The sequence below is a fragment of the Xyrauchen texanus genome, chromosome 32 (genome assembly GCF_025860055.1).
Source record: "Xyrauchen texanus isolate HMW12.3.18 chromosome 32, RBS_HiC_50CHRs, whole genome shotgun sequence".
Classification (NCBI taxonomy): Eukaryota; Metazoa; Chordata; class Actinopteri; order Cypriniformes; family Catostomidae; genus Xyrauchen; species Xyrauchen texanus.
The window spans coordinates 33,336,625-33,355,361 of record NC_068307.1 but is presented as its reverse complement, the minus strand read 5'-3'; the positions used below and the strand labels follow the sequence as shown (position 1 = coordinate 33,355,361).

The following is an 18,737-nucleotide window of genomic DNA, read 5'->3' as shown; positions in this document are numbered from 1 at the left end:
GTGCTTAACTGATGATTTGTGTGTGTAGTTTATTATCAGTGTTTAACTGGTAGTTTGTGGGTGTATTTTATTATCAGTGCTTAACTGATAGTTTGTGTGTGTAGTTTATTATCAGTGTTTAACTGGTAGTTTGTGGGTGTATTTTATTATCAGTGCTTAACTGGTAGTTTGTGTGTGTAGTTTATTATCAGTGTTTAACTGGTAGTTTGTGTGTGTAGTTTATTATCAGTGTTTAACTGGTAGTTTGTGTGTGTAGTTTATTATCAGTGTTTAATTTGTAGTTTGTGTGTGTAGTTTATTATCAGTGTTTAACTGGTAGTTTGTGTGTGTAGTTTATTATCAGTGCTTAACTGATAGTTTGAGTGTGTAGTTTATTATCAGTGTTTAACTGGTAGTTTGTGTGTGTAGTTTATTATCAGTGTTTAACTGATAGTTTGTGTGTGTAGTTTATTATCAGTGTTTAACTGATAGTTTGTGTGTGTAGTTTGTTATCAGTGTTTAACTGGTAGTTTTTGTGTGTAGTTTATTATCAGTGTTTAACTGATAGTTTGTGTGTGTAGTTTATTATCAGTGTTTAACTGATAGTTTGTGTGTGTAGTTTTTCTCTGTGTTTAACTGATAGTTTGTGTGTGTAGTTTATTATCAGTGTTTAACTGATAGTTTTGTATGTAGTTTGTTATCAGTGTTTAACTGGAAGTTTGTGTATGTAGTTTTTCTCAGTGTTTAACTGATAGTTTGTGTGTGTAGTTATTATCAGTGTTTAACTGATAGTTTGTGTGTGTAGTTTATTATCAGTGTTTAACTGATAGTTTGTGTGTGTAGTTTATTATCAGTGTTTAACTGATAGTTTGTGTGTGTAGTTTATTATCAGTGTTTAACTGATAGTTTGTGTGTGTAGTTTTTCTCAGTGTTTAACTGATAGTTTGTGTGTGTAGTTTATTATCAGTGTTTAACTGATAGTTTGTGTGTGTAGTTTATTATCAGTGTTTAACTGATAGTTTGTGTGTGTAGTTTATTATCAGTGTTAAACTGATAGTTTGTGTGTGTAGTTTGTTATCAGTGTTTAACTGGTAGTTTGTGTGTGTAGTTTATTATCAGTGTTTAACTGATAGTTTGTGTGTGTAGTTTATTATCAGTGTTTAACTGATAGTTTGTGTGTGTAGTTTATTATCAGTGTTTAACTGATAGTTTGTGTGTGTAGTTTATTATCAGTGTTTAATTTGTAGTTTGTGTGTGTAGTTTATTATCAGTGTTTAACTTGTAGTTTGTGTGTGTAGTTTATTATCAGTGTTTAACTGGTAGTTTGTGTGTGTAGTTTATTATCAGTGTTTAACTGATAGTTTGTGTGTGTAGTTTATTATCAGTGTTTAACTTGTAGTTTGTGTGTGTAGTTTATTATCAGTGTTTAACTGATAGTTTGTGAGTGTAGTTTTTCTCAGTGTTTAACTGATAGTTTGTTTTCATAGTTTTTTCTCAGAGTTTAACAAATGGTTCTCATTTATTCCCAGTGTTTTACTGTTTTTTGCTTATTTTGTATAGTTTATTGCAGTGTTACTTGATTGTTTGTGTAGTTAATGTTTTGAATGTAGTATTTAACAGGTTGTTTTTGTAAAATATTCCAGTGTTTAACTGTTAGTTTGCTTTGTTTTTTGTTTCAGTGTCTTTACGGCTGCTATGTCCACTCCTCCATAATTCCCACATTCCACCGACGCTGTTATTGGCTACTTCAGGTAAGAGTTCTGCTTGTCTTCACAGTGTGTTTAAACTCAGGTAGACAGCACAACAGCAATAATCATCACTGAACTCTCTCTAGTTTTTTTTTCTCCATCTGTTAAATGCAAGAACAGTCAGAGAGAAGTAGTGGTAATTGAGAGTCATAAACACATTTGTCAGATTATATTACTAACTAGAGATGCATGTTTGAGATGAAATCCTGCTATTGTACTGCAACATCTGAGATATCTAACCACAGAGAGAGAGGAATGAATTTAGCTGGAAGGCTTCAAACATCAGAATCAGACAGTTAACAAAATCCATCATGGCAACAGAAATAAAGAAGTGTTTATAGAGATTGTTTGTGTGCGTGTGTGGGTGCACGTCTGATATAAACGGCTTAATAAACATATTAAATAATGCCATAAAAATTCTGAAGTTTCTGTGATGGTTATGTTTAGGGGTTGGTTAGGGAATAGAAAATATCATTATTATCACAAAATGTAATTTGCTCAGTATTAAAAAAATAAAAGTCAATGGAAAGTCTCCACCGTGCTAGATCAGTGAAAAACACTACACAAGCGCAAAATTAACATGGCAAACAATCACAGCTGACATGCAATAATTCACTGTATGGGAAATCACACACACAGAAAAAGATTTGCAGTGAAAATCTATTTTTAAAATGCAGACTTGCACACTGAAGATTTATGAAGCTAACGCCACTAATGTTCACGTCATAGTGAAGGCATCTCATTAAAGCATAGAGACCTGGAAACAACAAATGTATAAAGTATAAATGTATAAATTAGCCTAGGGCTAATGTACCCAACAGTATGGCATTTATCTCCAGCTAGAATACAAAAGAAATAAATAGCACGGTTGTTTCATCTTTTACCTGCTGCAAGCAGCAAGGTGGATTGAGAGATTACGCCCGTTTCACATCACAACCTTGAGCAATGCGTGTGCGAAGCTTCAGCGCAACTACATTGTAACTCAAGGGCTTTCACACCGGAAGTGTTTTTTTTTCAGCGTTACAGCTGTGGCTCTATAAGGGCAGCACAGTGGCTCAGTGGTTAGCACTGTCACCTCACAGCAAGAAGGTCCTGGATTCAAGTCCTGGCTCAACTGGGCCTTTCTGTGTGGAGTTTGCATGTTCTCCCTGTGTTCGTATGGTTTTCCTCCAGGTGCTCCGGTTTCCCGAAGTCCAAAAACATACATGTTAAGTGAATTGGAGATTCTAAGATTGCCCTGTAGGTGTCAGTGAAAGTCCCCCAGCCACTGGGGGTTGCGTCAGGGAGGGCATCAGGCCAAGTCACATATGCAGATGACAGATGGTCTGCTGTGGCAAGCAGCCGAAAGAACAAGAAGACAGCCGTGGCTCTATACTGAAGAAAAAATTTTGATTTCTATGTACTGTAACTACATTGACTATTTCCTATTTTAATTATCATAATTAATAACATGGTTATCAGGAGTGGGTGATTGAAAAGTATTAGAACGTAATCTTCATGAAATCTTATTGCTATTGTGACCTAATGTAGACTTCCAGAATTGTTTCATTTAGTGGCATGGTTCATATTGCCAGATCAAAATAAGGAATATTCCTACCATTTCAAGCTTGATGTACCACTTGTGTTCATCAGGGGGCAGTAAGCGAAACTCCAGCTATATAGGCAATACATAGCTTATAAAGAGAACAAACCAAACTCTTGACTCTTGTGACAGTGCATAATAAGAATGCGTTCTTGCGTTTCAACACAGCTGGACAGGGCACAATTCACAGCTGGACGGAGCGCAAAATCTAGGGATCTTTGAAACGTAGAAAAATATGCACTGAGATCCTTGCCTTCGAATTTGCGCTCCATCAAGCTGTGTTTGTATGCAATAACGTGTTCTCATGTTGTGTTGTCTGCTCTCGGTAAGAGTGGTTTCTTCTCTGTATATTTGAGCTGCATGTTGCCTACACATTGAGTTACGCTTACTGCCCCCTGGAGAAAACAGGTTTGAATTGCTCATATGGAAAGAATATTCTTTATTAATGGCTGTGGACATGATTAATTGTGTACATTTTGTATTGCTTTATTTTTTATATAATTAGTTAATCCATTAAATCGACATCCCTAATTTATAATATATATTTATGTGTGATTAAATATAACTATTTATAAGTATTTAATCAATACATATTGAATAATTGTTACTTGAGAGGATTTCTATGCAAATATTTATTTATGCCATTAATCTAATGAATTAATCAGCAATTGACAGCCCTAATATTTACATATTACCAGTATAAAACAAAAGAAACTTTTGTTTAATAAATTCTCTACAATCCTTAGGAAAATGTTGGCATTTGGATAACAATTTGGGCTGCTCGATACAAACCTCCACAGATTTCTAATGAAACATTAAAAAAAAAAAAAAAAGAGGAAAAAAAGAGAGAGAATGTGGTGATAAAGCTAATCTTAGCTGTCGGGTTTCCCACAGTTACGCAGGCTTGTGCTCAGCTGGCCTGGTAAGAATGATCGATTACAGAGAGATAGAGAGAGTCCACCCACATTACACAAGGAGTAAACTGGAAAAATACAATTCACACACTCACAACACCCAAAACTTTCATATTTAGTCTCGCACATCTGCTGAATCACAACCATATTATCATCAGCAGTGTTTGATTTATAAAACATCACTATGTACATATTAATGTAATTACATAAGAGTTTGCATATACATTCTCTTTACAGAACAAGAAGTGATGATATTTACAGACATCATTTCCAGATGGCCAAAGACATGTAGTGAGAAAAGAGTTTTTCCTTCACTTTAATACAAATAGGTCCACAGCAGCTTTACACAGAAAAGCACATTCCCATTAGATTTTACACTCTGTGAATCCATTGATTTCAATGGGATGGTGAGTTGCAAAGAGGTAGAAGAAAATCTTTGCGGTTTGTAAAAGTGATGCTCCATCATGCGACCAAAAGTTTTGAAACCAATATTTTAACTTTTGCCCCAACACACAGACGCAGAGCCTAGAGTGTGTAAGTGCTCAGAGATGCCCATTGATTTATACTCCAGTAGAACGCGCTGAATCACAAGGTTACACAACAGTGATTGGTGCCCGTCACGGCGTGCAGAAGACCACCGAGTTTTCCGATAGCTCAGACACACTCACACAAACACACACATTCCATTTGGGACTTTCAATCACACCCATCAAGGTCAGCCTCTGTCCTTCGGTCACATTTGTCACAGAAAGTTTTACAAACTTGGAAGCCCATGAGACTTCTTGGGTATCTTGGGTTTGATCTACAATTCAACTGGAAATTAAGTAAAAAATTGCACGATTCATCAGAAAAGAAGAGAGAACAAATAATGAAATAAATACAGAAAAAGTATGAAAAGAGACAAAAATATGTTTTACATTTCTTGGCATTCATGATTATATTGTAAGTAGCCCCTTTCATGTCAAGTCGATTTAAAAAAGCGCAATAACCGACACAGTTTCCAGAAAGAGCCACAGATGAAGCATAATATTTTTCTATATTTCCTTTTAGAAATCGAATTGGCTGGCTTTCATGCAACCAGGGTCAGAAAATAACTTTAAGAAAAATTTTCAGATAGATTTGCCCACTGGATTTGATTTTAAAGGAGCATTTAGTAGCTTTAAAAATTAAATATATATATATATATATATATATATATATATATATATATATATATATATATATATATATATATATATATATAGTGAAATCATTTTATGTCAAATACTTTAATTATTCAGACTGAACATTTATGTTTATCAAAAGATTAAATTAGATTGAGAATGTATTTGCTCTTTCTTACCTTTAAAACTGAATTAAAGTCAAATCGCCCTTTATATGATACTATGTCTATATAGGTCTAGAATACAATAAGAACTATAACAAAAAGTGGAATTTATTATGTAGGCATTTTCCATCACTTTCAGTGGCATATTTGCCTTGAGACTGATCACACTATGATTTCTGCAACAGTAGATTGACATTTTTGCTGCTGAAATCGATCTGCGCTTATGAAATTTAAAGCACTCCCCCCAGTCTCCGATGCTGGAAGTGTTGTGTAGTTGAACTGTGTTTGCTCCAGTTTCAAGGTGAAATGACCACAGAGTGGCGCCAAAAGAGAGTTGTATTTTTAGGTGTAAATGATATAAGACATTCAACAGGTATGTATATTTTAAGGAGTCCCCCAGCCACTGGGGGGAAGGGCATCCGGCGTAAAACTGTACCAAATCAAATATGCGGATCACAGATGGTCTGCTGTGGTGACCCCTAACGGGAGCTGCCGAAAGAAAAAGAAGTAATATAATGGATTATGGTATCCAGACCGCTAGAGGGCGCCACCCACTGCTAGCACTCACAGCACTGACTGGACTTTTCCTCATCAATGCCATTGTTGCCAACTTAGCGACTTTGTCGCTATTTTTAGCGACTTTTCAGACCACTTTAGCAACATTTTTTAAAAAAGCTACTAGCGACAAATCTAGCGACTTTTTGGACAAACCTTAGCAACTTTCCAAATTCCAAATATCGCCAGTACTGCAAGCGTGAGGTCTTACTTCCACGCTGCGTCTGCTCTGTTCAGTGAGCGGCTGGGCTGAGAGGAGCAGCACATTCCGTTGACTGCACGCCAGCGGACATAGACATGAATGAGCTGCACATGTGCACGCTGTGTTAGCAGGAACCAATCATTGATCACATAGCAGCTGCCTTCTCCTTTGTTTTAATTCAAAACATTTAATTTGACCGTTTTTTCTTGGCATACGCTTATATTCACTACTAATCAGAGTTTTAGTTCATTCCGGTTCGGTTTCTGAACTCTCCGACTTCAGATCGTATATTTACAGACTCTATACATTTTACTTATCCAAACACAACAATAAACCTTCTTCAAACTCATTAACATGTAACGTTAGCTAAGTTCCGTTCCGTTCCGTTGTCTAACAGAAAATATGTAATTGAGAACCGTTTTACTGGACATTCGGCTATATACTTATATAAAAACAGTATGAGCACGGTTTAGGGGAGATAACCGTTATTATAAACTGACGTAGGCTACAGTACCGACAAATTAGGCAGAATGCAAATACGATGCGATGACATCATTAATATGCTAATGACGCATGACGTCATCTGGCGACATTTAGCTACTTTTCGAGCAGGCTTTAGCTACTTTCCATTGAAAATAGTTGGCAACACTGATCAGTGCCAAAAAGAAAAAACATATTACATGTGCTTAGGAGTGTCAGTCCTTCTACATGTTGTGGCTATTGTTAATTCTGGATTGTGCATTTGAATCGTTTTTATGCTTATAACACAGAGGTTTTCAATTGGTGAGGAGTGCCTCCCCTGGGGGGGCGCCAGAGAGCCCAGAGGAGGCGCGTCGTGATCATGAAAATCCTGGAAATATGATGGAATTTAGAAATTGTGTTTTCAAGACCTGGAAAAGTCATGGAAAAACAAGTTAACACTGAATGTTTTGGGGGAAAAAAGTAATTTTCTAAAAAATATTTTCAGCAGTACAAGTGTGCTAATATTTGTTCAAGTTTGGCGCGATCGCGGAGATACGTGAATAAGTGCTACTCGGAGCTCGCGCAGAGCAGTAGTATGCAAAATGCAGTGCTGCGTAAACTGAGTACATTGTGATTATGCGTAGCGCCATGCGGCGTCACATTTGGCACCTCATTAACGACAGAAAGGTTCGCTCACGATTGCTCAAGTTCAGATGGATAGTGTACAAGGAATTAGTACATTTCATATTGACATTATTGTTTGAATATATTAAGGCTTTAAATGTTTGTATGTAATAACTTGTAATATTACTTAAGCTTATGGGGATGTTTGCTTGTGAGTCTGAGCAGTGTTATTATTCACTTCTTGAGGAGCAATCATTAAAAGCCTCAGTATCACAAACTTTATCCTGTTTTTAATAGAATACATTGTAACAGTGTTAGCTGTTACATTGGTGTTTATTTTCATACCCGCCACTAGGGGGCGCATGAGCGTCAGAACCTCTGGTATTTAAAACGGGTAGAAGAAGGAGAAGGAGTCAGTTTTGTTTGGAAGAGGGAAGCATGGGGTTATCCTAGCACCTCCAGCAACACTTATTTGGAGTCCTGGTTGAGAAACTGTGTTTCCAGATCAATCTGTAAGTTTTGTTTCTCCTAGTTGTGTATTTGTTTTCATTTAATGTATATAATATATGATAGATTTCTTTTCTTTTTTGTAGATGGACTCTTTATATGTTACTTTCTATTTTTGGGTTTTGGATCCAGATGAGTTGCTAAGGCTGTAATGATATGGTTAAAGTGATTTCTACCCGATGGATTGTTCTCACAGCATTATCTTGTGGGTTATCAAATATCCTAACTACAAGAAAGAAATTCTGTGGGCTGTTTTGTCTTTCTTGGAGATGTGGAAGAGCACTTGAAGGACAATTGGAACTTGAGCATCATCACTAAACTACAACCTTGAACTGATCAGTTTAGACTTTATTTATTTTCATTGTCATTCTTTTTCCATTTTGATTAAGTCTTACTTTACAGAACATCTGTGTGGATACTGCTGTCTTTCATTGGACTGATTTCCTTTAAATTTATGTTCATATAAATATATTGTTTTGTTTATTTCTGCTGGATTTTCAAAATCCTATATAAAGGTTTACAAAGTTAATTCCTGTCTTTATGTTTTTGTTGGCTATACACTGGGAAATATTAAGATTTCGCAGCATTAATTTCTTAGTTGGTGGGCCCCTCCTAGTATTTCAGATATATATAGCTGCCTGCCACTAAAGTGGACATGGTTATATAAGTGGCACCCAAACAGGGACCCACAGACTTCATAATCGTTGTTGAAAATTTCCCAGTGTTGGTCACAAAACAAACCCTAACACGTTAAAAAAAAAATAATAATAAATAAATAAAATGGATAGTCAGCGAGTTCAGGATAGGGATGAGCCCGTACCCGATACAGATTTCTCATCTGCACCATTCAGCACTCACAGAGAACCACTTCGAGAGCTGATTAACACGTTCAGTGACCTGTACCTTGATTCAGAGGAGGAAGAAGTGTTAGTTGATGACCGCCCAAAGGAAGTTCAATTTCCACCTCCACCACCACCTGAAATTTACGAGGAGCCGACACACCGCCCTTCCACGGCGGTTGTAGAGATGTTAGAACAACTCTCAGAACGTTTCACCAAACTTGAGGAGCAGATTACTGACATCAATCAAAGGGTGAGTGAACAAGTTTCCGTCATTGATGTTGAAACACAACGTAAAGCCACAGAAGATAAATTGTTATACCAAATAGACCGTGAGTGCAGCAGAGTTAGAAAACATCTAGAACTGAGCATTCAAGATCTTGGACAATCAGTGCTAGACTGTCTGAAGAGAAGAGATCAACAATTGGATCAGAGATTACAATCTTTTCAGCCTTTTATGTCCACCCCAATTCAGCCCATGAATACCAGTACTGTTCACAGATCCCTCAGAGATCGAACCTACAGTCTTCAGTCAAATACTCAAACCGTCATGGACAGTGCAAATCAGTACAACCCACCAGTCAAAATTGAGTTCCCTAGTTTCAGCAATAGCCGGACGAAGATCCTATCTTATTCATCGAACGATGTGAGGAGTATTTCAGCTGTTCGACCTTTGAAGAATAGTGAAATTTTGGCTTCTTTAACTGCTGTACTTAAACATACTGCAAAAGATTGGTGGATGGCGGAGAAAGGGAATATCTGTGACTGGAAGCAATTTAAAAATTATTTCTGCAATCTTTTCTCAGTGAGGATTATGAAGAGTTGGCAGTAAGGAAACTGATGGAGAGGAGACAAGGCGCAAAAGAAAGTTTCAGAGACTTTGCTTTTCACTATCGAGCTCTTTGCTTGAGATGGAAGAAGGACATGTTAGAAAGAGAGGTGGTGCAAGCTATTTTACGTAACTGTAATCCACGGCTTGCTAGCTTGCTACGTGGCAATATAAAAGATGTAGGAGAACTTGTAAAAGTAGGCACACAGATAGAACGAGATTTTTTGAGTCCAAAAATACTGGAGTCAAATAAATGGGGATGAGCAAAAGAAGAGAAGTCTTTCAGATCATGATTCACAGCGCAAACCAGCAGTAGCCAATACCAGAGTTGTCCAGACTTGCCAAAATTCTATGCAACACGACATCAGAAATCTTATCATTCCCATAACCCTACAAGACACGCATGTAACTGCTATGGTGGACACAGGCAGTACTTTGTCACTTATCCAAAAGTCATGTTGGAAACAGTTAGGCCGACGAGAAGTATACCTACCTGGTGGAGGACAAGCTTTCCTTTTAGCCAACGGACAACGCCAAACCGCTGTTGGAAAGGTGATGTGGGAGAGTAAAGTGCAGGGTCAGTCCAGTAGAGCTTACCCTGTATATAATGAATGACAGTGATTTAACAGTACCCATTATACTGGGCATGGATTTTCTGTTGAAATCAGGAATGGTCTTGGACTTCAATAATGCTCAGTATGGATTTTCTCCTATAGAAGGTGCTGAAACACCAGTCTTCTTTCCATTCCTTCATCAAGACATTCATTCTACCATTAACTTTTACCTTGCCATACCTTTACAGCTTTGCAGTGATGAAGTACTCCATTCTATACACCAACTCTCGGAAAAAGCAGACACCGATAAGCAGACACAGCAAGACCTGGAAAATCTGATGTTGAGCTGGCCTACTGTTTGTAACCAGGAAATTGGATATACCAACTTGGTCAAGCACCGTATCCTCACCACAGATGAACTACCTGTTAGAAAGAGAGCATACAAGGTTTCCATCGAAAAACAGAGTTTTGTTGAAGGTCAAATCAAGGAGCTGCTTGATAAGAAAATCATTCGACCATCTAGCTCTCCATGGGCATCGCCAGTGGTAGTGGTACAGAAAAAAGATGGAGGATCAAGACTCTGCGTTGACTACCGCGGGTTAAACGCCAAAACTCATCTTGATGCATATCCAATGCCACAAATACAGGACATCTTAGAGTCATTACATGGGGCATCTGTGTTTTCTACACTGGACTTAAAGAGTGGCTATTGGCAATTGGAAATGGAGCCGGATAGCATTCAAAAAACAGGCTTTATCACATCCTCTGGGTTATATGAATTTCTGCGTCTTCCTTTTGGACTGAAAAATGCAGCAGCATCTTTCCAGAGACTCATGGAACATGTATTGCAGGAGTTGAAAGGTAAATGTTGTATGGTTTACATTGATGATGTCGTGGTGTATTCCAAAAATCAGCAAGACCATCTCCAACATCTTCAACAAGTCTTTAATTGTTTCCACAAAGCAGGTCTCACTCTCAACCTCAAAAAGTGCAATTTCATTCAAAAATCTCTTACATTCTTAGGCCATGTGGTTTCAAGAGAAGGAATTAAAACTGATCCCACAAAGGTGTCAGCAGTTAGTTCATTTCCCATTCCACAGTCTCTTAAAGGCGTTCAACGTTTTTTGGGTATGGCTGGTTGGTACCATCGGTTCATTCCCAGTTTTTCAGAGAAGGCTGCTCCACTTCATGCTTTGAAACAAAAAAACTCTACTTGGATTTGGACAGATCAGTGCCAACATGCACTCGATCTTATCAAACAAGACTTAATGCAAGCTCCCGTTCTTACCTCCCTGACTTCACTCAACCATTCCGGGTTCAAACAGGCGCCAGTGAAATTGGTTTGGGAGCCGTTCTTACACAAGAATCTGCAGGGAAAGAACACGTTATTGCATATGCATCCAGACTACTGAGAGGGGCAGAAAGGTCATACTCTGTATCTGAGAAAGAGTGCCTAGCAGTGGTGTGGGCAGTGGAGAAATGGAGGCCATATCTCGAAGGGCGACTATTTGAGGTATTAACTGATCATGCTGCATTGACATGGGCATTTCAACACCCCAAACCATCATCGCGTCTCATCAGATGGACCATAAGACTACAAGGATTTCACTTCACTGTTAAGTACAGAAAAGGTCAGTGTAATGTGGTACCTGATGCTTTATCCAGAGCTCCAAGCCTCCCTATTTCAACTAACATCATTGCTGTAGCTCAAGCGTCTAATTCCATCTCACCACCAGTCAGTATGCCAGTAGATTTATCACAGATAGCCATCGCTCAGAACAATGACCCAGAAATACAGGAAATGGTTTCCAAAGTACCATCTCAGTCCCCACAAGACACCTCCCGAGTTCATTATGTAACAGAAAATGGATTCCTATTCCGTAGTGTTCCAGATGGACCGAAAAGGTCAAAAACTTCAACTTGTGATTCCATCTGTCCATCGTCAAGCTTTTCTTCATTATGCTCATGACAATCCGCTTAGTGGACACCTGGGTAAACTCAAGACCTTGCTCAGACTATTGGAAACTGTATACTGGCCAACGATCAGAGCTGATGTTTGGAAACATTGTAAAGAGTGCCAAGTCTGTCAAAAATACAAACCGTCCATGTCAAAATTATCCGGTTATCTGCAATCTACACCTATTGTTGAACCTGGCTACATGATGGGCATCGATCTCATGGGGCCTTTTCCAAAAAGTGTCAAACAAAACGAGTATTTACTTGTAATTGTGGATTATTGTTCCAAGTGGGTGGAGATGTTTCCTCTAAGGTCAGCTAAAACCCCACATATAGCTCGAATTCTGGTAGAGGAGATATTTACCAGATGGGGAACGCCAGCCTACCTGGTTTCAGATCGTGGTGCACAATTCACCTCTCAACTTCTCGGCCTGGTGTGTAAGCAGTGGGGAGTCATTCAAAAACTGACCACAGCTTACCATCCCCAAACTAATCTGACGGAGAGAGTCAATAGAAACCTGAAGACCATGATGGCCTCTTACGTCGGAGACCACCATAAGCTGTGGGATAGATGGATTGCTGAATTCAGGTTTGCTATTAATACAGCCTCCCACGAAAGTACAGGTTTTACCCCTGCTGAAGTAGCGCTCGGACGAAAATTAAAAGGTCCAATGGAGAGAGCTCTACATAAACCACCTGATCCTAATAACCCTGCATATCCCATCCTTGACCGACAACAAGAACTCCTTACTATAGTGAAGGAAAATGTGAACCGAGCCCAAGCTAAACAAAAGCGATACTATGATCAGCATCGGAAGCCAGTGCATTTCCAAGAGGGGGATGTGGTTTGGGTACGGACACATCCTTTATCTAGAGCTGACGAAGGGTTCATGGCTAAGCTGTCTGCTAAGTGGAAAGGGCCTGCAAAAATTAACAAAAAGTTAGGGCCTGTTAATTATTCTGTTTCTTTTATTTCTGATACAGACAGTACTGAAGCGTTATCATGTACAAAATCTTAAGATTTGTCATGGTTATGGCAAATCTCCTTCTGAGGAGAGGGGTATGTAACAGTGTTAGCTGTTACATTGGTGTTTATTTTCATACCCGCCACTAGGGGGCGCATGAGCGTCAGAACCTCTGGTATTTAAAACGGGTAGAAGAAGGAGAAGGAGTCAGTTTTGTTTGGAAGAGGGAAGCATGGGGTTATCCTAGCACCTCCAGCAACACTTATTTGGAGTCCTGGTTGAGAAACTGTGTTTCCAGATCAATCTGTAAGTTTTGTTTCTCCTAGTTGTGTATTTGTTTTCATTTAATGTATATAATATATGATAGATTTCTTTTCTTTTTTGTAGATGGACTCTTTATATGTTACTTTCTATTTTTGGGTTTTGGATCCAGATGAGTTGCTAAGGCTGTAATGATATGGTTAAAGTGATTTCTACCCGATGGATTGTTCTCACAGCATTATCTTGTGGGTTATCAAATATCCTAACTACAAGAAAGAAATTCTGTGGGCTGTTTTGTCTTTCTTGGAGATGTGGAAGAGCACTTGAAGGACAATTGGAACTTGAGCATCATCACTAAACTACAACCTTGAACTGATCAGTTTAGACTTTATTTATTTTCATTGTCATTCTTTTTCCATTTTGATTAAGTCTTACTTTACAGAACATCTGTGTGGATACTGCTGTCTTTCATTGGACTGATTTCCTTTAAATTTATGTTCATATAAATATATTGTTTTGTTTATTTCTGCTGGATTTTCAAAATCCTATATAAAGGTTTACAAAGTTAATTCCTGTCTTTATGTTTTTGTTGGCTATACACTGGGAAATATTAAGATTTCGCAGCATTAATTTCTTAGTTGGTGGGCCCCTCCTAGTATTTCAGATATATATAGCTGCCTGCCACTAAAGTGGACATGGTTATAACATGAGCGAAGACCTGCGCTGGTTGTCACTGATGTCCCTTGGTCTTTCTGTCAAGAGTCGCATAAGTGTTCCGGAGAAAAAGCAGGGTCTTTCACGCTGGCAGTTTATTCCGAAACAGAGCACGGTTCACATGAAAATATGTTAATGTGAAAACATTTTTGCAGACCCAGTACAGAACACGAAAATTATGTGCGCGTGCGTTTTGCCTATTTAAGCACGATGACATCATCAGTTGCACAAAAACGAACACACGCGTTTATCATTTATCTTGAGTTATCTTGCATTGGGACCTAACGCGCCTCCACAGCGTTAAAGTCTGCTTTTTTAATCTTAATTAAGTTAATGTCAGTGTTACTGCACACTTTTATTTCCTTTTTCTCTTTTTTTTCAAACATTCTTGTCCCTCGAGTCATTTATTTATTTATTTATTTATGAAGGCTACACAATGGAGTTCTCAGGGTTTGACACATTATATTATTTAACAGTCATACTGTTGTCAGTGAGTGTTGTTTAAATAAATGTTTATTTTTCTAGTAAACCACGTTGCTTGTCATTTGTCATTCATTTTAGTTAAGATATGCTGTGGTAAATTTTGACATGGATTTTTCTTATTTGGCATGTGTACATAGATGTTTTAGGAAATATATATGGTCATGAAAATTCCCCTCAAAGTCATGGAAAATGATTGGTAAAAATGTTCATGAACCCTGATAACGGTTCACGTCTGTACACATCTGTCCAGCTAGCTTGCGTGTTAAAGTGCGTTTTATGCATAAACGTGTTGCAAAATCGATCGCTTTGTATTGACTGAGTTTCCCCACCTCTCGAAAAGCTATGAAAGTCCTCATCCCCTTCACCTCCACTTACTTATGTGAGTGCAGGTTTTCCACTTTGACCCTGCTTAAAAGCAACTTACTGATCAAGGCTTCAGGTGGAGGACGATTTACGTTTATTCTTTTCTACCATGCAGCCCCGCGATCGATCACCTATGCGCATCAAAAAGCCGGACTCATTGTTCCCACCGATGTAGGGACGATGAAAAGGAAGAGGCAAAATCGGCTATCTGATTTTTTTCTTTTCTAGGGGCTAGGGGAGGCTCACTTTAAACCAATTTGAAAACCCCTGTTATAACAGATATGCTGATGGTTTTAATTTGGTCAATAATTGGAAGATAAATATTGGCAGCCGATACATCATTTATTAACTCTACCCCTAACCCAAACCTAACCATCAGTGGAGTAAAAATGTAATTTTAGAGTGTAAATGCAACTTCTCAATTGTTTATGGGAATGTGATTGCTTCCTGGTTCCCACAGACCAGAACCCATGTCTCTGAGTCATGCTCTGTTATTCTCTGCTTGTATTGTTTTTATTTTCCTCGCAGTGTGTTTACATTTCATTCTTCCTAACACCCTTCTTTTTTTGACTTCATCGCTTTAGACAGCCATTTGAAATTGTGACACTTTCAGTTGACCCGTCCATTCACTTCCATTTCATGCCGAGTAAAGCGCAGCTATTTGCTCTTTCCGTTGGGCTTAAGGGAGCAGTGGTGCTGGTACTGCAGGACTGTGATCAACACACCTCACAACTGAACTTAATGCAGCGTAAACATTCACCTTCTGCTTGACAGCAAAAATAGTGACACTTGTAGCTTCATTCAGAGCACGGCCATATTTGTGTTCTCTGAATAACATGCATTTTGAAAGAGTTGTTACACCTTTACTAAAAAATAAAATATTTTGTTATAAATGTGCTTGACCTTATTGTGAACTATTTATGAGAGTACATTATGCTAAAGAAAAAACTAGCATTAAGAAATAGGAAATAATCTATGGTATGCTTCTGTTGAAGCCAACACATTATTTCCATTTCTTTCTTTTTTTTTATCGTGTTGAGTGGAATTCCTGGTGAAGAACTACACTACCCATAATCCTGAAGAGAAATACACCAATCATAGAATCACAGCCAACAAAGTACTCCTAAAGAGCTCCAACTACTTCCATGATGCACTGCCAATGATGTAATCGAGTCCCTACATGCTCAAACTACTTTGATAAATTTATATAGATATATATACATATTACGTATATATACAGTGGTGAATTCTCATGACCAACAAAGCCTTCTCTGCTGGCCTAGCATGCCAAATATATACATATTTTTCATCCTTTCATTCTCAATCACATTTTTGCCTATGCATTTTTAATCGCTTTCCACTCTTAACAAACAAACAGAGAAAAACTAAAGCTTTGTCCAGTCAGAATTTATTCCTTGATGCTTATAAGCAAAGTGTGACAACTGTTTCACAAACCACATGCCCGAAGCCGAAGTAGCGTGTGAGTTTGAGCTTCTCCCCATCAGGCCTTCAGAATTTCTTCAGAATTCCACAACAGAGCAAATGAATGAGCAACTGAAGTCAGATTCATCAGCCAATCAGATTGATTTATTTGTTCTTGGTGGGTGTGATCTTTAGGATATGTCCCGGACGAGGCCTTCTAGTGTTGAGTGACGCAATCACGCTATAAGTGATGTATGTAATTCGAGAGCGAATAGGACGAGTCAGCTGTCATCACTGCTGCCGTTGAGAAAGAGATCCTTATGGATTTAAAAACACGAGATGTTCTGCATGACTGTGCGATTGCTTAATTTATTAAACAGGAAAAGAGGACTGATTTTCACTTCAAGTAAATTTGTATGAGTTTTTGCATTGTTACAGCAACATCAGGAGTTTTCTAAATGTATATTAGGCTGCTTGAGCATTCAGTGTCGGGTCAAGTTTTGAAAAGTAGTGCTGCGTTCCATTCAACACGGAAAGTCAGATTTTACATCTTACTACTTGGAAAAGTGTAATGAAATGCATCTTGAACTTGTAGGCTCGTGCAGAAATTCTCAACTCTGATTTCACCGCGATGCAGGGGCATTATTTCACACAAACATGTCGACACTCAGAGAGATGTACAAAGTAAGTAATAAACATTCACTTTTTTTAAGTAATATCGATAAATGAGTTAGTTTCCACATTACATGATATTAAAGCTTGTTTAACAAACGCCTGCAGAAACAGTTGTATAAAACATTATAATCTCTTTTGATAATCGTACACCTGAAGCACAAATGCTAGCGCTGCAGTATTGTTTATCAGTTGGGTTGCTAGGAGACATCTCTAATGAGAGTCAAACCCCCGCTAAGCTAACAGAAGCGTTGCAGTTCCGAATATGGGGGATTGGAATGCAGATATCAAGTTGAATGGAACGCAGCATAACCGTGTACTCTGACGAAACAAAATTTATTCCAAGCAACATTTAAATTGCAAATATTATTAGATAGATTTTTCCTGGTTTTATAGACCTCCTTGGTAGATTCATATGAAAAATTATGATTTTTGAATGTCAGTTCGCTGCAGTTAAAATTAGGCTTGCTTGAGCATTAAGTGTAATTTCAAGTTCTGGCTTTCATGTGTGAACATGTTTTAAAATGTCAATTAGTATTACTAGTTAGCTGCGACATAATGAAAGATGCCCAAAGGCATAGGGTATCTTATTCGTTGTGAAACTGTGTTTTCCTAATGGCATGAATCACACTGAAGGCTTAGACTTTAAATGCCTGGACCACCACTGTATATATATATATATATATATATATATATACAACAGTTAGTTCCGGTCCTCAAATCTGATTGGACGAGAGACGTTCCATGAGCTCTTATGGTCTGACACCATCAGCACTGGGGCACTTCACTGTGTGTATCACTCCGCTTGTGTTCGTGCTGTTCTAAATTAAAGTGTAATAGTAGTGCATATGTGTTAAGAGTTACTGTATATGTGTCTCTTACATGTATTTTTAATTTTATTTTTTGACATTACATATGTTAGCCAGCAGGTGGTTGCAAAAGATCATTTTTGTGTGTAATATGAGCAGTTGGTGATGTGAAGTGAATCTGTCAGTCATTGTTTACATACAACAGCTGCTCCATGATCGCTCGTATTACTACTACTACACAACTTAAGCTAGAAAATAGCTTTAAACGGCTTTAAACTAACAACTTCAGCATTATGCCTCATCACAGCTGTGAGACACAACAGACTGATTAACTACACAACTCAATACTTACCTCTAACTGGAGTTTCCACATAGGAGAAAAAGTACTGTTCCAAATGGCGGAGGACATTGCGGTTTCTAAATTCTAAATTGCGAAATAGGGAGAATTATCCCCACTTGGATGGCTAGTTTTCCACTGACAAAGCTGATCTCCAGAAAGCTGACAGCATCTCTGCTTGGATGTGGAAACAGGTGATCACACACAGCTATTTCGTCTCTCTCTCTCTCTCTCTCTCTCTCTCTCTCTCTCTCTTTCTTTCTCTTTCTCTCTCTCTCTCTCACTCACATCTATCCTTGTTTATCCAGTAACTTGTTCGAAACAGCACAAGCCATGATACTATTTCTGAAGTGACATTTTTTAATTACTAATGGAGGCTTGGAACCATCATTTGTTTTGAACCAGCAATGGCAAATTCTGATCTGTCGCGTAATAAAGTAGTTCCATGCACAAATGCGTTTTTATAACCATACACAGTTTTTCCGAATATTTTTACATTTACTTGTTCATTGAACTGTTGTATATGAGCAATATCACACTCACAATCGTGCTATATGGCCCTAAATCAGCACTGTTGTGATTACCTACGGCACTCGTCCTGCGGCCAAATCACAGCAGTGCTGATGTAGGGCC

The 18,737-nt window shown here is 38.1% G+C and overlaps 1 protein-coding gene across 1 annotated transcript in view; it reads left to right on the top strand.

Moving 5' to 3' along the window:
- The window catches only part of LOC127626037 (calmodulin-binding transcription activator 1-like), a 461,362-nt gene that overhangs the window by 372,739 nt on the left and 69,886 nt on the right, over positions 1 to 18,737 (top strand). The window contains exon 6 of the mRNA XM_052101550.1: positions 1,659 to 1,730. Coding sequence (XP_051957510.1) covers positions 1,659 to 1,730 — 72 coding nt within the window. The remainder of the gene's footprint in view (positions 1 to 1,658; positions 1,731 to 18,737) is intronic.